A 23,192-nucleotide genomic window follows, 5' to 3' on the forward strand; every position below is an offset into this window, starting at 1 on the left:
CATGTGCAGATAAGCTTCTCGGGTTTGGAGCCAAAAAAACAAACAAATGCAACAGTTTAAAAGTCATTCACATACAGTTTTCCTTTTCTTTCTCTCTCTCTCTCAACAACAACATAAAATCTGTCCATAAATTATAACTCTCTAAGAAACTTGCGATATCTGGCAATCCACGTGTACAATTTGGATTCGCCGCCACCCACCCACTGTGTACAGCACAGCCAACGTCAAACACTGTGTCGATTACCCACGATAAGATTTTCTTTACCTCAACTGGGGAAAAGTTGTAAAAAATAAATAAATAAATAGAGATGTGCTTCCAAGATAAAGAGCTGCAAAGAGAACACAAACCTGGCATTCTATTAAAACAGTCCACGTACTCAGGATGGTCTGCCAAATTGTCATAAACGAAGAGGTATTTGTGACCTATAAATAAGAAAATTTGTATCTAAAGTTTGTGTTTGACAGCTTCACACAGAAGCATTGATTTCTGAGGGAGAAAAAGTGGCAGCTCTTACATTTGTTTAGAACGGCAGAGCTGTGGACATACAGGCGGATATGTACACTAACGTGTCCCAATATTCTACAAGAATAGAATAAACCACTTTTGTACTCAAAAGTCCATACTTCGCAATAAAAAAGTGTCTAATTCATGCGTCTACCCAGAACCGTCTGTGGCTGCAGAGCAGGAGTCGCGGGAGTGTGTGTTCGGAGGTGGAATGTTTTGCGTTGAGTCGGATGCTCCCGTGCAGCAGCAGCGAATAACCGGTCATGAGTAGATGGTGATAACCTCCCGTCCTCCGCCACGGACCAGCAGCACTCTTTCCAAGCCCTCGGTCAACACCTCCAGGAACTCCATGTCTGAAGCACACGTTAAAGAAGTAAAAACCAACTCAATTTTGTGCATGTAATGTAGCTCAAGATCTTTTTTAAAAAAAAATCACGCGAGACCCCTTTTGTTTGTTTATACTGGCAAAGGATACAGTTCTCATCTCCGTCCGTGTTGCGCGGCGGCCCCGGCATGTTGAGCAGCACTAATCGAGCGTCATGCGATCTGTTGACTATGACCTCGTTCAGCTTCACAGCCGTGTGCATTCGCCTCACATTGGACTGATCCCTGGAGTGCGGCGAGGGGGGGGGTGGGGAGAGAGAAACACAGTGTGAAATTGATTTGCGCTAATAAGAAACTTTATTGGACTTTCTCGAAGCAGGCTCTCACCGTGTCGAGCGCGCACACACAAAGAGAATGGGAAAATAAGGTGAAAGGTTTTGCTGGTGCGATGAGAAGACGAAACCGAACTCACGGTTTGAGGCTCATGAGCTCTCTGAAGTTCTCGGGCGCGTTGTTCCTGTTCCGCCTCTCAGCCTCGCACCTCTCTCTTGTCCACGTCATCTGAACCTTCTCTGGAGGAGCCTCCACCACCTCCTCCTCCTCGTCTGAGTACAGACTTCCCATACGCACCAAGGAGTGTCTGTCCTTCACCAGCTGGGCCTGTGAGTGCCAGGGAGGTTATAATCGGGCTCTGTTTGTGTACATGCAGGTATGTTACGAACAGCAGCTAACATCAACTAGTCGTGAAGATTCGGCACATGAAAAAAAAACATGGCAACAATGATCAGAAATAAACATACCTCTCTTTGTCTTTCTGCACTGGACAGCCTCATTTGCCTCAACATCTGGGACCTCTGCTCCATCATTAACGTCCGCTCGTAGGTGTACGCCGAGATGTCACTGTCATGCTGCAAGAGTGCAAACGTCATTTTAGCGGCGCATCCAAAGGGGACGTGCTTAAATCAGCATTGAAACAAACATCTTTATGGCTTTGCTTGTGAAACACAATAAACATGTTTTGATTCAGTGTTCCGCAAGGGACATCTGGTTTCTGTTACAGTCTTTATTGCCGCGTTACTTTAATGCGGAGCTGTCTCTGGCCGTAAAAAAAAAGCCTTATTTATGTCTTTACTTTCGCCCAGATTAGTGGGTTTTTAAAGAGGGACTCTCACCATCTCCACCACCTCCACCTCGGCCTCTATTCTCAGCTGGTAAAGGAACGTGGCCAGATCCTTCTTCATCTGGATGCTGTTGTCGTCCATCTGGGCCACAGTGAAGATTCGCATCTTGCATTTCCTCCAGACCTAAAATGCCACAGTGAAACATGTACTGCCACAAGCTAAAACAAAGTGCATTACTGAAAACATACTTCAGAATATGTTGAAAAGAGCAACACTCTTCAAAGGAGGAACAGAGACTGTTCAGAGATAGGATCAGGGTTTAGAACGGCTGCAGTTCAAAGAAACTGCTTTGTTTTTCGCGTCAACGAAATTAATTTTGAACACATGTTTAAGAATTTATAACGTCTGCTGACAAGCATTCAAACAGTCCCCGTGCATCCATTTCACAGTCCGTAAACCCACATCCTTTTTACAAATTCTAAAGTAGCTTGTTAGAAAAAAAAAAAAGCTCTCAAAGATATGTGGTTATCTCACTTTATGCTGTTTGAGTAGGAAAGGCAGCAGCATTAGCATCCCTCCATCATGGACGATCCACCACACGTCAATGTTGCCATCTGTGAAGCGTTCGTGGTTGCTCGGGTAGAAGGACACATTTTTGGGCACCATCAGGGCCAGGTGGGCAGCTGTGGTGCAGCGGACTGTGTCTGAGTAGAGGTGAAAACACGGAGGCATGGATATTAACTGCGCTGTATAAATGAATACTTATACAGATTATTCACATGAGCTTTTTTTTTTTTTTAGGCGCACAGCTGCTAAAAACTACACGTTCATTACAGCCGTTTGGTTCGTGCGTGAGGATTCAAGTGTAAAAAAACGACATGCACTTGCCTGTCGTTGGTATCAAATCAGTCTTTAATATGCTCATCTTATACAAACAGTAATTCAGTGAGACTCTTACTGATAAAAGTCTTCCAGGCGCGGGGGTCCTCGCTCTGTCTCCAGCCATACGGCCAGCCCATCACCACAGTGTTGTGCTTCATGCCCCCCAGACCGCAGGACTGGATCAGATGGACCACGCCATCCCGCACTTTAGATGCCACCACGACCTGGCAGAAACCCTTGACCCGCTCGATCTCCATCATATTCTTGATGGCCTGGCGGACAAAATGTGAGGCGAACAGATCTTAAGAGCAGATAAACCAAATGGAAACAATCATAAACCGCAGATAAAGGGAAACTAAAAGGCTCAAATGTCTGATGGGATAATTGCACATGACTTACATTCATTTCTACAGTTATTGTCACATAAATAAGAGCAATCTTTGCTTCACTTATTGGGTTCTTTACCAAACACATCACGTTATGAAAAATGTCCCTGCATCAGTCCCTTATTTTATATGAAATGGCTCATTGGCGCCAGATTGTAGAGACAACAACAATCTGTTTCCAGCAATGCCCTTTGATTAAAGTGGCAAATGATGAAAAAAACAAAACAAACAGTTGCTGAAGATTGCTGAAAATTCGCCTTGATGCATGTGTACGCTTCATTGTGCTTTTCAATTTACAAAAGGTGTTCATTTGTAACAATTAGCTGCAACACAGCACGACAGAGAATTCTGCAAAGCACCCTCTGCAGTATTCACCTGTTCGGCTGCCTGCATCTCCCCGTAGCTGTCCAGGAAGTTGCCCTGGATGACAGTGCCCACGATGGTCAGACCCTTTCCCGCCTTCAGCTGTGAGGCAAAGGTGAGCAGGCGGGGATATTTGACGTGGAGGTCCTCGTCCAGCTTCAACAGCACCAGCAGCTGAGGTCTGTAGAGCACAGTCAGAGACACTCAATAGTCAATTTTCATTAGATGCAGCTGTGTAGAAAACAACTCTGAAAAAAAAAAAGGATTTTCTTAACGGTCGGTCTCACTGGATGAAGAATGATAGATTTTATTTCGGTACCAATGTGGTACATTCGGTACCAATGTGTAGATGTCCAGATGAGCAGGATCAACGGTTGAAATGTGAAAGTGGCTCAGACATTAAAGGAGAACTTCGGTCGATTTAAACATGCAGCTTCATTGCTCAAGCTACCCTTGACTTGCCAGTACCGAAGACGCGAAAACATTTGGTCCAGCCATTACAGAGCTCCGTGAACGGAGATTTAGCATTGAACGCTAACAGCATGGGGTCAGAACTTTACACTGTGTTTTAAGCGTCTTAACATGCTCCACATCTCACACCAAAAGTTATGCAACATCAGCAGACACCTTAGCACACAGCACTGTAGCGTGTATGACTCAAACAGAATAAAAAAGTAGTTAAAACAGTGTGTTTGTGCAAGGAGCTACTTACCTGTTTGTTGACATCGGCGTCTTCCGGTAGCTAGACCAAACTATTCAATCCGTCGAGCGTGCGCTTACTCCCTCACTGGCGGAGACGGAAACGTAATCCAGCATTTTCGTGTTTATGTTCATAATGTACATGTCCATGTTACCGCCTGTCATGAGCCATGAGCCTTACAATAGCCTGTTAATCCTGTTTAGTGCACACTCGATGGATATGCTAGTTTGGTCTAGCTACCGGAACACACGGATGTCAACAAACAGGTAAGTAGCTGCTTGCACAAACACACTGTTTTAACTACTTTTTTATTCATTTTGAGTCATACACGCTACAGTGCTGTGTGCTAAGGTGTCTGCTGATGTTGCATAACTTTTGGTGTGAGATGTGGAGCATGTTAAGATGCTTAAAACACAGTGTAAAGTTCTGACCCCATGCTGTTAGCATTCAATGCTACATCTCCGTTCACGGAGCTCTGTAATGGTTGGACCAAATTTGTTCGCGTCTTCGGTACTGGCAAGTCAAGGGTAGCTTGAGCAATGAAGCTGCATGTTTAAATCGACCGAAGTTCTCCTTTAAGGTTACATACAACTGCTGCCTCTATAGAAATTTAAATCACAGAGAATCAAGTCCTAACTGAAGAGATAAAGTCAAAGACATGCTGCTGAGACACTGCATACTAAACTAAAACAGCTCTCGTTTGTCTTTTCCGTGAAATGTATTCCAGTTTTGACCTGGATGTGAAGACATATTTTGACCTCAAGACAACCAGTGCTTACTGAGCTGCCTTCTTTCCATTTTACTCATATTTTGCCTCCATTCATTCATCGTTCCACTGTCTCCCAATATCTCCTTACAACTGTCTCTATGTTCTGTCTCTTGTGCTGCTACATATTTCCCTCTGTACTGCTGTGTTACTTGTGAGCGTCTTCCAAGGAGGACCTTATCTTATCTTGTTGCATTTTGAGCCGATGCCAAAAGAGGCAGTGCTTCTGAGTAATTAAGACTGTTCCAATAAAAGATGACACACAGACTGACTGGAAAAACATGATGACAAGTTTGCTTCGGAAACCCGGTTGGTCAAACCACAACTTCCTGAAACTGTGTACACACACGCAGATTTACGCATCAATAACCACCTAGGTCTCTCATATGTTGCACATCTGGCATTGTCACTGTAGTGGAGGATCATTTTTGCAGGAGATAGAGAACCTTCCAATGTATTTAATTTGACCATCTGGATGATGTTAAGCATTTCAGAAATGTGATAAAAATGTGTAGCTTCTCCCTCATCCATCCAAATTTTAAAAGGAGCGGTTAGCTTGGAAATACTAAGTATGCTAACGTAAAATAAAGAGCGGCTAACTTCATATCAGATAGAACAATGATAGCAATGTGAAATATATGTTGATGATCAGAGGGTGACAGTGAGGGATATTTATCATCCCATTACTGAACACAGATGTAAAGCCAACTTTTTTATCCGAACATGCCACGTGGCTCCCCGGAGATGGAGATGGAGATTCAGAGCATCTCCTTCGGGTGTAGCTTTACCTCCAGTTCTTGGTGTGCGGGGGTCCAACCTCCAGTCGTAACAGGGCGTACCGAGCAGCGCTGAGGGACAGTCCTCTTATTCCGTCTCCCCACTCCTTCTCGGCTCTGTTGTGTGATCGGAAGAGACGAGACGCAAACATAAAGGACGGCAGACAACCTAGGTGACCGGCTCTCCCCCGCTGTCCTTTCACAGATACGCAGAGGTCAGACAGAAACAGAGACGTAACCATCATCACCCCATGCCACGCAAACGCCAATCAGACTCATCATCAGACATACCCTTGGTACTCAATGTACTTGTAGATCATCCCAGCAATGCCCATGGCCACAATAGCATAGTACCAGGAGGAGATGAACATTAGAGCCAGACACATACTCATGCCAAGGAAGGACAGAGCCCTGTGGGTGCGACACGTAAAGGCTGAAGTTATGTTTTTGCATACCTAGTTAACAACTGGAGCTTAAATCTTAAAGACAGGGTCTTGTAATAGAAAAGCCGATGGTTTGAACGCCTGGGACAGCCTTGACAATTGGACAGGGACGATTTAAGTGTGCTTCCACTCCTTGTAATAAAATGGTGGGGAGATACACCTGTACTCACCAGTGGTAATATTTAAACCTTGGCCTCCAGTTGGGTGTGCGTAAAAGAGTCTGAACTGCGCAGGCTAAGTTTACAAAGAGGTAGCACATCAAGAAGAACCTGTTAAATGAAGACAAAAGTCATTTTTAAATATATTTGACTTGGACAGTGTCATAACATCAGGGAAATTTGGAAATTCAGCCATTCACACGTGCTGTATATGCTCGACATCTATCATATTCTTGGCCTGTGTGCTTACATAGAAAGGATAGGAGCCACCATATCCAGTGAGGCAATAAGGATGCCCAGCTCAGCAATGAGACCAGTCAGTAGTAGCGCCCATGTAGGCTCTCCATTGGTCTTTCCATGACCAAACACCTGAAACAAAACATGCAAAAGAAGAAAGAAGGTCACTTGCGGTTCGATGCAAATCACTTCCTCTTTGGTACTGTATCCTATTCAAATGCGCTTGCCAGTCATCACCAATGCAAACATTTCCAAAGAAATGCACCGAATGCTGTAATATGTTTTGGGCCCGGCCAGAAGCAGACAGTGTTGTAACTTAAGTCTCTGCCGCAATGACGTTCAAGTCTGGAGGATCCATTTCTGTGTTGCTGCGAGTTATTGTGAAACGGCGGCTTTAATCAGAGAAACCTGAGGCGGTTACACAATGTATAATCAGCAGCATGTCGCACCCTGAGGAAAGGAATGATGTTGTCCTTGGCAATAGCCTGCAGAAGTCTAGGAGCCCCGGTTAGGGACTGCAGGCCCGCCCCAACTGTAGAGAAGAAGGAGCCGATAACAATGACCCACGGGGACGGCCAGGACAGCGTTCCCACCACCAAGTTTTTTCTAACAGCGTCTCCAAACCTGCAAGACAATGAAGGCATCTCATTTCTATTCTTAGATTTTACTTTACAGTGAGATAATATTCGCACACAAATGAACGTACTTGTCTCTAAGGACCACCCCCTCGATGCAGGCGCCAAACAGGACAACAGAACTAAAATCTGAATGCAAGGGGTCAAGGATATCACGGTGACATTAAGATGTACAGTTCATCACATCTGCCTCCCTGTCTTGTTCCAAGGAGCATGATTGTTAGTGTCGTCGTGTCTCGTCAACAAATTAAGGATACAAACAAGTGACGTGGTCGTGATAGCTAAGATAGTTCCCACAGGTATGGACTTCTGAGCATCACGGAGGTCACCAGATCGGTTGGAGCCTGCCATGATACCTAGAAGGAAAGATAGGTGGTAGAGAAAAAAAACAAAGGACATGTAAAAACTGTTTAACCCTGCCACCTAGTGGCTGGATTAGAGAGAGGTTTGAGGCTTTTCTGTTGTGGTGCGTCTTGTAAGCAGTTTCCCTTGAGTGTTTTCGGATACAGCACATCTTTAGGCTTATGATATCGTCATACCTGTGGCAGACGGGAAGAAGATCCCCACCAGGAGTGTGAATGACGTGGCGATGTCCGCGGACACGTACATGCCAAAGTTCTCCATGGCACTGTGGCCGTCCACTGACTGGAGCCCCGGTTTCTCTAAGATCTCCCCTTTCTGCTGGTAGGCGCCCCACATGTTGTCTGACAACAAATCGACAGAAATTTTTAATCACTAGCAGCAAAATGACGTGATTATTCATTTGTAAACTGGACTTGAAAGGGTAAATTTAAGGTTATCCTCTCAAAGATTCACCTCTGATAATCCCACTGCTCAGTCCAGGGATGCCCTGTATTTCTGTCACGTTGTTCTGCATGAAGTAGTCATCGCACTGAGTGCTGCTCATGTTCCCTGGCAGACAGAACCTGTCCCACAGCTGGCTGGGCCCTGTGATGTTTCCTGTTACCGTGGTCTTAGAGCACACGTCAAAACGATCCCTCACCAAAGTCCTGTTTCCCAGCATGCAGATCCTTCAGCGAGAACAGAGACAGAAATACGATTTGTATACTGTTAGTTGTCATTATTTCCGCCACCTCAAACATCTAACATTTAAATTCCACACGCTGGATGGGGCTAACTGGCTTCAGAAGAAAATATCTGTTTGACTAAAAAAAAAAGTAACTGGTGCCAGATGGGAAACAAGCTAAATAATATCGGAGAAACATGTATTATTTCCCTAAGTGGAATCAACATTCCTTGCACCCCATAATTCTATTCAAAGGCCTCCATAATGCCCACTACTTCCTGTTAAAACCTCTGTTTATTGTGGGAACCTGTCTCTGCAGACTCACGGGAATTCTGGCGGATGAGTCATGGATTTGAGTGCCCCGGCATAGATGGAGACAATTGAGATAATGACGCAGGCGAGGAAAAGAGAGGCCAGCTTGTTAACATATTTCACTCCGACAAAAACCACCACAGCCATCAGGCTGAGGCAGATAGTGCCGTAAACTCGCATGTTGTTCAGCATGGCACTGTCGCTCCCATGGGGGTCCGTGGCGTGAAATATGGCCGCCTGGGGGACCAGATATTTCTGAGGAGAAAAAAAAACAAACAGCAGGACAGTTTGTATATAAATATACTGTGTGTGTGTATATATATATATATCATGCATGTAATGTACTACAGAAGAATGTTTAGGGATCATATCTATGCGTACAAATGTGAGGTTGACGGAATAATATTTTTGCACACTGACCAAGAAGATTTCGATGGCCCCCAGTATGTACATGGCAGAGGCAAAGGTGGTGCCCAAGTAGAAGCACAGACCCACAGCTCCACCGAACTCTGGGCCGAGGGAGCGTGAGATCATGAAGTATGCCCCTCCAGCTACAACAGCAGCACAAAACTGTTAGACACACTAAAAGCTGCGGGAGAGCACGTCCAATTTTCTCCATGCTGTGAACACAATAGTGCATTCCTGCTGCCCCCAAGTGGAAGAACAGACAATGTAACTTTTAAATCTATTCAGAACTGCTTTACTCCTTTTTTTTTTAACTGCTCCACTGAAATAGAACAACAGCCGACAAAAGTATTTAAGCAACATTACGTAACTTTGGTACCTTGGAATAACAGCTCAAAAATCAATTTGGTGGTATCTTGTGACAGGGGAATAAACGGTGTTTCTGTCTCAGCCACTCTGCCCCCATATCACTAGTTTCTGCACTTTGTAGCTATAGTGAGAGGGTAGGATCACAGCATTACATTCGACGCATAGCCCTGTTATGACGTAGTGAGTTTTGTTTGTAGGCAGTGTTTACATTATGTCTGAGGAATTGTCACAGACCTGGGATTCGTATTTACAACAGTGTTGCCCTCAGAAACAGGGGGAGGGGCCGAATCACACAAAATGCCAGTTATTTACCTGATGTTGCTTTAAGATACTGCATATGTTCACATACCAGGAATTTTACATTTTGCACTGCTCTCAGTGTTTCTTACACGTAAATACACATACAGCCAGGAACAAGGATAACAAAAACTACACAAATTAGGTAAAGAATGCTAATATCTCAAGAATGGTCGGGTACGTGAAAAGAAAACAGAGTTGTAAATTAATTGCTTACTTGAACGCACGTCTGCTGCTAGTATGACATTATGTATGTCTCATTTTAGTGTATTGCTGATTAGGAATAAATATTATGTTAACTATTATTTAGTTATCCTTTTACGAATTAGTGTATTCATATTTCTGTTTACATCTCGTACTGTTTGTATTGGCATTGCACTGTTTCTTTTGAAAATGCCAATAAACAGGTCATCATAAAAAAAAAAAAAAGTATAGTACCAGCACTACGAGCAGTAAATACACTTGTAACAGAAGGTTAAAATTATTACCTGGAACAACACCATTAGTAGCAATGGCACTCATTGATATGGCTGTGAGCATCGTCTGCAGAGGAAAGGGGAAAATATGATTAATATTAATTAAGAAGACCCACATGCAGGCGTCATGGCGAGTTGTGGGCGTTAGAAATCGAGCGCAGCTTCCACCTAAGACAGCGTACTCCGAAACATTTACCATGTGTAGCCTGAAATTCAATAAAACCCCAGTAATTGATATATAAGAATTTGGAAACGGGTTCATACTGAGTAGAACACACAAGTCAAAGTGACATTTTCTGGGGGCGCAATAGTTGCTGATGCTCATGCAACCATGTGGATTCGATTGACTGGTTTGGCAATAAAAGCTGGCCCGCATTGTTTGGCTGGATCAACCCAGTGTTACAGTATGCGCATGTGTGTGTGTGTGTGTGTGTGTGTGTGTGTACAGTATGTGTGCATGTGTGTGCGTGTACTGACACACGAGCAGCACATGAGGACGATCAGGAGGGACTGCATGATGCCAGCCATCCCAACGATCCACGTCAGTCGGAGGAAAAGAATGACGCCGAAGATGTTCTGGAGACACGGCAGGTAGACTCCCATCAGAGTGCCCATGTTGGGAGACTGACAGAGAGAAAAAGGGGGAGGGAGAGAGAGAGAGAGAGAGAGAAAGAGAGAGGGGAGAATATTGACCATGACATTTCAGGAAACAAGTGCATTGATCATTGGCATTGATTGATGTACTTTTTAAAGGTCATTCAATCACGTTATCAGCTCTTTCCATGTCGACCAGGCCTTGCACAGCCGCAGCCTGACTGCAGAGCGTGCAAAGGCATAAGCAATCAATCAGCACGTCTTAATACTAACCTAGGATTTGGATAGCAAGGCAGGGAGAGAGCCAAGAGTGGAGGATAAAGTTTCTAAACCTCGAGTGACTTGAGTGTACGCGTGATTAAAAAAAACAGTGAGACAAAACGTTCCTGACCTTGGGGGTCTTCCTACGTGAGGCCTGAGCGCTCTCCTCCTCCTCATGCTCCTTGGCCCCCTGGGTGATGTTGGTGTAGCTGACCAGGCGGCTGAGCAGGGAGGAAACCTTCGGCCGGATGTCCAGCTCTTCCTGGAGGGGAGGACGGGGTGGGGAAGAGGTTAAACAACCTAGTTTGGTGTGAAAGTTAAGCTCTGGTGTACATATTGAGAAGTAGAAAAAAAAAACAACAGACCTCGAACAAAGCCAGATTCCTGTCATAGAAGTCATTCTTCTTGCCCGCAGCATCGGCACTGCTGAGAAATGGACTGTCTTCTTTATGATTCCCGTGTCCTGTTAGAAACAATTGAAAAAAAAAAAACAAAGACAATTTGAGCTAAAGGCCCAAACAGATACATATTTTCCTGCCAGGCAAACGTTGTTTTGAAGGAAACATCGGAGGCTTCCAGGTAACACAAACATTGCGTCTGCGACGTCAGGTTCAGGTTGTCACTGATATGACAGAGGCATTATGATATCAGCATCGCCCTCTCTTGAGAAGACGCTTATTCACTGGAACAGGCATACAGTATAAAGCATCCAGCAGGGTTTGTGTACATTCAGAGCCTTCTTTCACGTAACAAGAAAAAAAAAAAGTCTATGTGAAAGCAGAATTAAGAATTAAAGATGTGTCTCTTGTTAACATTAGTTATTTATTGATTATTATGATCAACTGTTGGTGTACAATCATGTGGCTTAAATAGTCACAAGTACAGGCACACGTCACTGTGATTGTGTCGTGTGCAGTGTCACGGATGGCTTTAAAGGTGCAGTCTGTAGTTTTGGGGAAGAAAAGAAAAATCCCCATTGATTGATTTGCATGATTCACTCAACTGTCCCCAGAGGAGAAGACACTTTAATACTGTTGTAATGTTGGTTATATTAGCAGGACATCTTTATAGCTTCAAACAGTGTCCTGGAGACCGTATTTCCCTCTGCAGACTTTTATTCAGTTATGGAAAGATACTTGTCAAATAAAAAAATAATTTCAGATTTTGTATATATGACCCATAAGTTACGTAAAGTGTCATTGGAGATTTACAGACATAAACAGCAATTTGCATCCCAAACAGAATAAGCTGATCTGTTTGAAACTATTTGTAACAGTTGAAAAAAAATCATTCCATGTGGTTAAATTAAAACATCTGATGTAGTTGCAAAATCTCTGTGAGGAAACAGTAAAACAGCCCGGGCAGTAATTAATGAAAACAAAGTATACCAGTAAATACAGTTTTCAACTCCGGGTCCAACTTTTACGGGAGAAATCCTTTCCAAAATTCAGTCAGACAGCTTTTAAATGTCACTTTTAATTACAACTCAAGCATCTTCATAATCCCAGTGTAGCAGCAAACTTCTGAAAGCCAGTCCCACGGCCACTGAAGCAGCAGCGAAAAGGCCAAAAGCAGCACAGGCTGCCACAGCAAAGTCCAGGTGATAAACAAGCATATAATTCGATTTCATTCTCATTAACTTCTGCTTTTGAAGAAAAAGAATCAAGCAGAGATGAGCTCAGCGCCCGGGGCCAATTATTGCACGCAAAGTAGCACCGAGAACCTTATCGCACACATTCACACTCGAAGACATGCACATACCTCATTACCTAGACGTTACCTAACCTTGGGTTATTAGAGCATGTTAAACTTTGACAGCAGCATCTCTGAAGCCAAATTAATCCTGCGACAAAAAGTCTGCCAACTCACCAAGTGGGCATGAAATAGAAAAATATTCTCAACTACACAAAAATAGATGAGCTTTGGCTGCCAGTGAGTTGGCTGAGCTTCAGCAGTGGTCTTCACTCACCTGTGCTCTGTGTCCCACTGCTGCTAGTATCACTGTGGGTAAGCATAGTTATGCGCTGTGTGCAGTCTGCAACACACGACTCTGTGCTCTAGCCTGGGGAATTGTCGATTTCTATCCAGGACACCCGGTCACCCAGGGTGAATACTCATTCAGGGGCCTGATCTAACACATGGTGCACGGTGAGGGGGGTGAGAGGTGGGGAGTGGAGGACACAGTGGTAACTCACTGACTCTCTCTCTCTCTCTCACCCACACACACACACACACACACACACACACACACACACACACACACACACTTGTCTTTGCTCATGGGGATAAAAGAGCCTTGGGTTGAGGGCTTCTCAACTCATTTTCAGTCTGGATAAATCTGGATGTATAATCAATGACAAATTGTCTTCCAAGCCATTATTCCAAGAACACATCAATAAGCAAAACAACAACAAGAACTTGTAAAATGTCAAAAAAGGATGCAAAATTCAGAAGAAAATAGATGCATCAAGGTCAAATTCCTTTTGACGTGTCTTTCCACAGCCTTCACAGCTGGATTGCAGCGATGCCTGGGAGGAGATAAGAGTAAAAACAATGCCAACACTGTCCTCTAGTGTCATCTTGCTGTCACTGGCGTGAGATGAAAAAAAAAAAAAACAGTATCTGTGTTTAAAGCTACGATGTAGGGAGAATACTGCAGACGAAACAGAGGCACAGCTCAACTTAAAGAGACATCCGGCATTTTGGGAGCCGTGCAGATTGATGTTTCTCCATCTTTAGCCATGAAATAAAGCATACTCAGATGTTTCCTGTTTCTCAGCCCTGTGCTGCTCCAAATACTCTGTTCCACATGACTATACTAATGCTAAAACCTAAAATAGCTCAGCCGCAGACCAGCACAATAAAAGTCACTCGAACAACCGAGCTGAGGAGGCTGCGGGGGTCTCCCGTTAATAACCTGACATTAAATGTCTAATTAAAAAGATTAAAGATTAACCGGCTTGTTATGAAGGCACTCGGGAGTCATGCGGTGCGCACAGAGCGGCGCAGAGGCTTTACGGCGACGTGTACCAACACGTCACCCGGGCCCCCACCAGAACAGCTCACAGCCTCTGCCAGGAGAGGACTGGGAGGGTGCGTCAAGGTAGAGAAGAGAAGTTGAACATGACTTTTGCTTTCCACTGACTCACTATCGCAAGACAAATATTGCACATATTCTATCTTCTAACTCTTGCGAGGACTTTATGTGTTCTCGGCAAAAAGTAGAAAATGTTGGTTGTGTGGCACACTGGATGTTGTGCTCACAAGACAATTATTTAAAAAGCATACACCCTGTTAACAAGCCTTTTAAGCAGAGTATAAGCACAGCTGGAGCTGTTGTATTTATGACTGCCATGATGGTCAGGAGGCAATAGATATGTGAGCATACTTCTGTCTGCCACCTTTCAGCTGAAGGCGAGGCCGTCTGGCGAGAAAAGTCCAAAGCAAAGGTTTTGAGGGGCTGCTGATGTGTCGGGGCTGTCTGGGTATAATCTGCTGTGCATTTACAACGAGATCGATTCGTAGGAGGCGATGCTAAGTGCCAAGAATGTCACAAAACAAGCAAGACAAAATCAATAATATTTTTTTTTGTGATTGGTCCAACAAACAACGTTCAGAAAACAGGCCGTCGGTTTACTTCATCTGGGCCGCTCTGTGTGCTCGGAAGTGATATTTGGATTATTCGACGAATACAGTGATACTTCAAATGAGCATTTTTTGGGTTTTTTTAAACGCTAATGTTCCAGAGAGAGAAAGGAACCTCACAGCAATGCGTCTGCACTTCATAAAGCCGATTAGACACGGAAAACAATATCGCTGCCCGTTAGCTTCTTAGGGTTTGAAAAAGCCTCTTTGCTAAACTTCCTCTTTAATAAACCGTTAGGACTTAACACCAGAGAGGCAGAGAAGTCGCTCAGCTTAGCTCACTTTATTTGGTTGCAGTTAGTTGGCAGGAATGTACTGCTGATTATGTATTTGGAGGTGGGGTGTGTGTGTGTGTGTGTGTGTGCAGTAAATGAGCGTATAAGTGTTTGTGCATATCATTAGCTCCTCCTGCTTTTGTACACTGCACGCCTTCTAAAAGTAGAGCTAGTTGTGAATCTGGGTGGGGCCGACATGATACAACTGTTGCATGGCAGCAGCTCAGAAGGTTTAAACTTGTTCTGTACTGTCCACTGTATTCAGCAGCTCATTATACTTTCCTCCTGAGGCTGTAAAATGATTCTCCCACCACTTAGAGTCGCGTTGACTCCTTATAACTGTCTGCATGAGCAACCATTCCTTCCAAGGGTGAAACTGACATGATTCATTTGGACCTAATATCTATTTGTCACAAGCAGGAGCAGTCGGAGTCCAAACTCAAGACAAAAGCAGTTGGCCCAGTTGGGTCTATATGTGTTAGCATTAGCATACAGCGCAGAGCTAACCCGACTAACACTTTGCCAGTCACAGTATGGTGCATCACGGCGGAGGCGCGATAACATTAGGCATGGCATTTGTCGTGATAGCAAATAATGTATAACTGGGGCATGACGAGTGCACCTACGCTCCCACTTTGGTGCAAGCTGATATCAAAATATCAACCATATTTACAGTAAATGAATGCCAATGTCTTCATGCAAACAGATTTCTCAAACTCACAGTGCGAGCTAAATAAGGAAATGCAAAAACATTTTCTACACTGTGGCGGATCCCAGTATGCTTTTAGCAGTGGTATTTTCAGGATGTTTGAGGGGCTGGTTCCGCCTGTGACATATTTATAGTGAAGAGACGGCAGTTAACAACATTCTGTCCAGTGGAGGAGCACCCTAGAGGGCACTACATCATGCTTTATCGTCTTTTATTCAAACATGGGGCCACCAAAAGGGTGGGGCGACTGTGCTCCCTGCACCACCCCTGAGTTCACCAGTGCCTTCCAGTGCTCCCTCTTCCCACAATGCATTGTAACATCAGACAGGCATAAATCCTCACTGACTAAAGCAACATTCATACCTTTTGTAGTGTGTGTCTAAATCTGGACAGTATCACTCACATATGTAGTTATTTACCTGTATTAAGAGATTGGTACAGTTAAAAGTATACCTATATTGTGTCAAGATGGTCATGAAAAATCAATGAAGCAAATTTTGCTTCTTAAAAACGGCTACAAGCTTTGTAGATAGTTGTTTGGTATCATTGTGCTTTCCTGCAACTTGAGGCAATGTAACTCTGCTGAAGCGATAGGCCAACGTTTGCTGCGATAGCTGTGTTTCATGCAGAGCCGCATCTGAACAGAGCAGAGGAATGCTCACCTGCTGAGTCGTACAGCAAAACACATTAGCTTTGATGTGTGCTAATGATGAGGGAAAAGGACGGCAGTTCAGCCTGATTACCTCAGGGGGTGAAGGTGGGCGGGAAAAGGTGCATCGAACAGAACAGCCGACTTCCGAAAAAGACACAAATTAATTAAACGCATTTTGTCAATGGGTGTAGGACTAATGACTGAACAGAGTGTGCGGTTTGTACGCGAGAGCCGTCCGTCACTCTGCCCGTGTCATTACTTCACGCACTTAATGAAGTTTATGCTGCACATCTGCTGCACACACCACTCGACCACATCAGTGTTTAGCTCTGCTCCACTGCCGTACAGATCACAGATCATGCGGTGCAGATGAGCAGCCACTGCCTCGTTTATCTACACATAATCTACTGAGCGTTCATACCACAAACAGCACACTACCGTGAATGCAAATAGCAAGATGGTGAATGTTTCCCCCTAAGTGACTTAATACTTCAATTAGGTTAAAGTGTCAGTCGTACCCTGTCGTGTCCACAGCGGGTTGGAAAGTGATGAGTTTACCCCCCCGTACGTCGATGTATTGCAACGTGACTGACAACACAGATCTGTTACAGAGATCCAATGGTTCCATCGCAGCTAATGAAAACACGGTTACAATATGAACATTTCAAGGAATGGTACATTTCAGATACCACATTGTATATTTTACACTCATTAATGTTTAAGTAAAACTTCAAGAAGGACAGAATATTCAACATTTTCTGCACAGGCTTTTGAATTTGTATTGTTTACTTCTCATATAATGATTCACTGATCAATCAGTGTCTGAAAAACCTAATCTTAATCTGATAGTGCTACAGCAGAGATTATTTCAGCTCCACGATTCACATTCACCATCCCTCCATTAAAAAACTGAAGTAGATATCATCCACACATGGCCACTAAACTATTTAGGATTTACATGGATGGGACTGTGTATGTTTGGTACTGATCTCTGTTTTATGTCAAACGTGAAGCTGTGAAGAAGACCTCGGCACACCGGGGACAGACTGAATTGCTCAGAGATCCTCAGGGAGAGCTGGAGAACACGCTGGAAAAACAACATCTGGCTGCTCCTGCTTGCCCCGCTGCCACTTTGATGCGAATGAGCAGATAGAACAAAGGTGGCAGATGATTGGATGGCGGTGACAGTTACATCACAGGAAATAATATGTGACGAATAATCTAATTAAAGCACGATCCAATGTATCATCGGTGATGATCTTTAAAGATGAATAAACTCGAGGGGTGTGTGAAGTCGTGTTTGTGTGTCCGGCCGTCCGAATTTGTTCCGACTCTGTCATCGGCTCCACATTTCTGCTTCGCCACAGTGTGTGTTTTTATCTCTCACGGGTTATCTGAGCAGCGTGCCAGGCAGCATGAAAGGAACGGTCACCCTGTTCTCCGGAATTAGAAAGGGGAACGCACGCCAGCATTCTCCAAATCATCCACTCATCATGTCATTTCGCCGAGGTAAAGATAAGCAAAACACACATTGGCACCACATGTTTTTATCATCAACCCAGATACAAATGCATGTTCTCTTCTTTCCAATGACAACTAAAGTCATACCAGTCCAGTTTAATTCAATCAAGAATAATCCAATATTAAATTAAATACCCGTGTCTAAATTTTAAACCACCCATAACTCTCTAAACCATAATTTAAGATAATAACAGCGAACATAAATAAACTAAAAATAAATACACCTGATGTGTTTTCATAAAGATCCGCGCATTATTCCCTGAGAAATTAATGGAGAAAAAGAAGCCCTATCTACACTTTCTCGCACTTTAAAGAAAATGTAATTATATTCCTGGCTCTGTCCATTTATCCGGATCCACATCCCCCAAAAAATGGCATCTTTTCTCCATCCAAGTGTTGCGGAAATCCGTTCAGTAATTTCTGTGCAATCCTGCTAACAAACTAACCAACTCACCGACAAAGAAAACAACACAACATAACAAACAAATAAAAGAAAATAATGGAGCTTGCACCATTTAAAAATACCACCATGGATCATGATTCACTGCTGAACACAGTGGAGATATCCTTCTCAACAGGTGGTAAAGACCCAAAGCTAAAAAGTGCCTCTCGCTCACTTTTCCTCCTGGATCTCCCAGTGTATCAGTCATTTATAATGTTATTACAACTTATGATAATCTATACACACAGACGGAAGGTGAACAAGAGAATATAATAAGGTTTCCAGTTGCCGCCTATTTAAAGAAATGTCCCTGTCTCTCAATAATCATAATTGGAGACATCATATTTATTAAGAAAACAACCTTAAATAGATCATTTACAGGCGCAATATGTCAGAATTGGACACCTGTTGAATTCACCTGAGTGACTGCTAACTGTGGCTAACTAGCTGCTGTTAGCAAGTAAGCTCAGTTAACCGTGCAGCTAGCGGTGCAGACCGGGGAGGGGGGGGACTCAGGAAGTTGGTGTTTACATCACTAGCGCACAGGAGCTTTTGGTGACATAAGAAAGCTCAATGCCGAGGACCAGCTGTGTTCCAACAAACACATATGCTCTCCTTTTTTTTTACATTTTAGAACAGAAGCAAGAAACTGAGAACTCTTTCTTCCCTGAAATGTGAGGGCTATTTTAGGGTAGTTGCTCGTGCTCAGGAGTACAGCCCCGTTACAATGACAGCAGTGTCGGTCCAGTCCAGTCCAGTCCAGTCCTGTCCTGTGCTATGCCGAACAGAGCCGAGTTCATAGGGGTGAAACAGACTCGCCACTGTGTCACTTCCTCAGTGCTGCAGACGTCACACTGTAGCTGACACATGTTCCATACCCGAGCGAACCCACCACTCCCATGATGAAATCATTCGGCACAGGCAACCGCTCTGGCACCGTTAAACCCACAGCGAATACTCTCCCGCCCAACTTTGCGCTGCTTAAATGTGTCATAATGCTGCGTGTACAACTGAATAATGTGCACAAAGTGTGTTGCACATGTTCCAAACTGCTTCCTGGAACCCTTGTATTGATGCTTAAAATGAGCAGGCTGAAATAACTCTTGCCCATGCTTCAAAGATGCTAAGCAGTCGACTCCACTGACTTGAGCAGCTGTTGCGGTTCAGTTCCTACATGTGTTTGAAACGGAATGGTAACATACTGTGTGCCCGTTGACCCTCTCGTCGTTCATCACAGTCTCCACCTCCTCCTCCTCCTCCTCCTCTCCCTCACCATGTTCACCTCAGCACGCAGCTATCCCCCCCCCCCAAAATTGGACGGTTATTGTTGTTCCCCCGGCTAGTAAGTGAGAATTATGACAGCAGGAAGACGAGGGCGACAGCCACAAGCATATGTGAAACGCACCCATAAAACATTGAGGGTTATACCAGGACATCTGCTTTTTTTTCCCTTTCCCTCTGTCATTATAACCTCTTGTAGGGGCATGGCACAAAGTTAGCCAACTCCCAAGTCCTGTTACATTGTCTTAAGTGTGTTAACGCATGCTCTTTGGCTCTGGAGGGTGACTTCCATGCATTCCAGAAATATGCAAGCAAACAGCTATGTCAACACGCTGACATTCCTGCTTGCGACGCTTCAAATATCAGTCATTGTGCTCTGCGGCCCACTGATGCACAGCTCTTCTCATCTGCATGGCACCGTGCTGATGCACATGCACTCACACATTTGCACTGGAGGCTTATTAACACAGTAACAAGTTTAATGGTCCTTCATCCTTTGCACTCTGACCTGACGTTTTTTTGGTTGCATGTAACGTACACAGTCAGCCTCGCATTCCCTGCTAGACAGTACAGTAGCATAGATGGACTGCCGGTCAGTGTGTGTGTGTGTGTGTGTGGTTTTGCTGCCCAGCCTGAGCCCTCTGGGCACTTGGTAAAGCGTGGGTGCTTCATGTTAAAAGGCCACACCCATGTGCGCCTTTTATTAAAAAACTCTGCTCCCCCCAGTTGGTTTACTCCGTCAGCCAACACAAATCAGAGCTTCCCTCACATAATCCCACAAGCGTCTCTCCTTGTCCTCCCTTTTTTCCTCTTCTGTTTTTCTCCCCACCTCTTTACACGCTGATACAGTTGAGAAACAAGTGAGTGACAGTGAGAGACAAGCTGAGGCAGAGGAGCGAGGAGGGAGAAATCTGCTCCTGTGTTGTTGAGCGGCCGATCTCTGTGAAAGGAAATCCTCCCCTGTCACAAAGAGAGCTCCATCTTTTGTGCAAGTGAAGCACTCGGGGCCTTTTCTTGTCGCGGCTGCACCGGCCCCCCTCGCAAAAAAGAAGAAAAAAAAAATCCCACCCCCGTTGTGGCTTTCCCCCCACGGTTCTCACCCCTTTCATTGTTTTCCCTTTGTTACTCATCTGTCCCTGAGTTTATTTTTTTGAAAAAAAGGCGAGAAATACTCCAGAAAGATAGCAGAAGTGTTTCCACAACTTTACTGAAAGTGAGCTGTCACACACACAGACCTGCCTCCTATAGGAAAACTGCTTTCTGGCACGAAGGATTGCCATGGTAACCATACAACCAGCTGTTCAGAATGCTCTCAGGACAAAGCGACGCTTTACCATGCTGTGCTCGGTCCGACTCATCAAGTATCACTTTTCAGGATACACCTGACAACTTCCAATGTACTCAGGTTGCTTCCAAGCTGAGAGATAAAAAACTTATTAGAAGTTGTGAGTCTTACCATCAGAGCTGACAGTGTCTTGGTGATCAGGGAAGTCCTGTCCAGTGTCCCTGTAATCCACCCAGTTAATCCCCTCTAGACTGTCGTAGCTGGCCTGAGCTTGATCCTTCACCGGTACCACTGTGAAGTGAGGCATGTTTTCATCACTCTCCTCTGCGTCTCCAGCTCAGACTCAACATAGCAGGCTAGCTGTTAGCCGGCCTCAGTTCAACTCCCACTAATGGCAACTACATTCCACTACACTGCGCTCACTTCCTCTGGAGGGTATTATCATACTCCCCGCCCATAGGCCAGCCCCTCACTGGGCTCTCTGTGTGAATAGAAAGGGTATGGAGGTCCCAGGGATGCGTTTTTGGGAAGACGCTCACCCTCCCCAAGGGGGCAGGAGTGACATGCGGGGCGCACCTCCAGCTGAAGAGTTTAACTTTGTCATCTCTGAGTCGTGCAGAGTGAGAGGGTGAGAGGGAGCTGGGTGACCCCTTTTCTTGCCGTCTTGTGTCATAATGACAGCAGACAGAGTGAACCTTGTCTATCCAAAGTTCAGACAGACGGTCCTCTGTGTATGCAAGCCTTTCCCAAAAAACACACACACACAGCGACGTGGCAGTTTGGAAAATAATCAAACTACGTTGGTGACGGGGAAGTACAGAGTGGAGGAGGTAGGTAGGGAGGGAGGGGAAGAGGCAGCTTGTCAAAAACAGAAGGAAAAGTTAAATGGACCCAGCCCCCGTTCCAACAGCTCAACGTGTCATTATAACCTTTGACCCAGCCGTCGATCAGAATCTGAATTGTAGCTTTGTCTGCAAAATTTGGATGAGTCATTTATTAAATGACATCAAATTAATGTGCGGAGATGGTAAAGGAGTTGTAGAGGCTGTAGAGCAAGGCTGAGCAGTAACATACCCAACAGAAGCTGCAGTTTACCCTCCTTTTCCCCCCCCAGGAATAGTTGCCACTGTCGACCATAATAGCAGCACATCAAAGACTCTGTAGTAAGGCTGTTATTAGAGGTCCTGTTTAGGGCAGGTTTAGATCTCGCTCCTGTTCTGTTTGGATTGCGGAGGCTTTTGTTAAACTGTTTGTGGGTCTCGGGTGATTTTTCACTCTGCTCTGGAAACATTCGAAGGAGTAAACAGTGGAAAATAATCCACGAAAGAGCTGCAGTGTAAGTCACTTACTTGGCTGAAGTGCAAGGAGGGAAAAACCACACGCGTGTATAAAAATATACTTTCAGGCATATGAGGCAACCCCTGTGTAAGATGGGAAAATGACTAACTCAGGTCCAGATATTCCGGTAATTAAGCCCAGTGAGAAACATTTGGGTTTAAACAACTTCATATGATGGCTATGATTATGGTAAGTTTAATTAGTGAATATTCTGCAGATTTTTTCCACAGTTAATAAATTAATTGTCTGGCTAAAAGTGACATCTTTTAATTGCCTCTTTTGTCCAACAAAAGACTCTTCACTTACAATCATAAATGACTAAGAAAGAATGCAAATCCTCAAATTCAAGAAGCTGGAACCAGCAAATGAAAAATGAAAAATGACTGAAACGACTAAACGATCATGAAAATGGTGCGCAATAATGTTTTAATAACAAAATACTTGACTAATCATTGCAGCTCTCTACTCCGGTAAAGGTTTATTTTGTTTTATAGCACACACGGCCTACAAACATGAAAAACACTTGCAGTACTTTCATTATGATATTCATTTGTAATACAGCCTCGATATCTGATTGTTTATGCTTAACATCGGCACGTCGGAAGCTGTTGAACATGAGAAATCTTGGTGCGGACACATGTGCTGTTTTGCTGTACATTACAGTAACGCCACAGGAAACTGTATCTAAATACCATTTAGAATTTCTGAAACATTAAACACATGAGAAAACCTTGAGACTTAAAAGATGATATATTCCTGTCAGTGTTTCAGAATGGCCTCCAGAGCGTCACTAAATCTGTCTGCTTGAATATTTATATAAAAAAATCCATCATGGACACGTCTCTCCAAAGGTAGTAAAACTTCTTAGACGCCAGAACTACTGGTTCAAGTGTTTTGCCCCCCTTTTTGTGAATTTGTTTTTAAAAAAAAAAAAGAAATCAAGATTCCTCAATAATTGGTACCTTTTACACTTTTACAGCCCCACAATAAACAACACAGTGTCGTCT

The 23,192-nt window shown here is 44.2% G+C and overlaps 1 protein-coding gene across 2 annotated transcripts; it reads right to left on the bottom strand.

Annotated features, from left to right (window-relative positions):
• Positions 1-92: 92 nt before the first annotated feature.
• slc12a4 (solute carrier family 12 member 4) lies at positions 93-21,154 on the bottom strand. 2 transcript variants are annotated; one of them, XM_030415541.1, is made up of 24 exons: positions 21,019-21,154; positions 11,403-11,500; positions 11,168-11,299; positions 10,660-10,806; positions 10,195-10,249; positions 9,056-9,186; positions 8,649-8,890; positions 8,113-8,327; positions 7,836-8,000; positions 7,554-7,652; positions 7,368-7,425; positions 7,111-7,285; positions 6,675-6,793; positions 6,437-6,535; positions 6,115-6,234; positions 5,836-5,940; positions 3,594-3,762; positions 2,909-3,104; positions 2,485-2,654; positions 2,002-2,133; positions 1,630-1,737; positions 1,302-1,489; positions 981-1,114; positions 93-858 (listed from the first exon to the last, which is right to left on the bottom strand). In XM_030415541.1, exons 1-24 carry the CDS (start codon positions 21,152-21,154, stop codon positions 767-769), a joined length of 3,285 nt encoding a protein of 1,094 aa, XP_030271401.1. In that variant the 3' UTR covers positions 93-766. The 2 variants fall into 2 exon arrangements, with proteins under 2 accessions (XP_030271401.1, XP_030271402.1); XM_030415542.1 differs by lacking the exon at positions 21,019-21,154 and adding an exon at positions 13,007-13,114 and having other exon boundaries at positions 767-858.
• Between the last annotated feature and the right edge of the window lie 2,038 nt (positions 21,155-23,192).

This window comes from Sparus aurata, chromosome 4 (genome assembly GCF_900880675.1).
Source record: "Sparus aurata chromosome 4, fSpaAur1.1, whole genome shotgun sequence".
NCBI lineage: Eukaryota > Metazoa > Chordata > Actinopteri > Spariformes > Sparidae > Sparus > Sparus aurata.

What these genes read in the sequence shown, in the direction of transcription:
- slc12a4 (XM_030415541.1), bottom strand. Translation starts at nt 21,154, where the DNA reads ATGCCTCACTTCACAGTGGTACCGGTGAAGGATCAAGCTCAGGCCAGC. An exon ending in GAGCAGTGGGATTATCAGAG is followed by an intron (nt 8,001 to 8,112) that starts GTGAATCTTTGA and finishes ATTTGTTGTCAG; the next exon opens with ACAACATGTGGGGCGCCTAC. An exon ending in GTGCAGAAAGACAAAGAGAG is followed by an intron (nt 1,490 to 1,629) that starts GTATGTTTATTT and finishes TGGCACTCACAG; the next exon opens with GCCCAGCTGGTGAAGGACAG.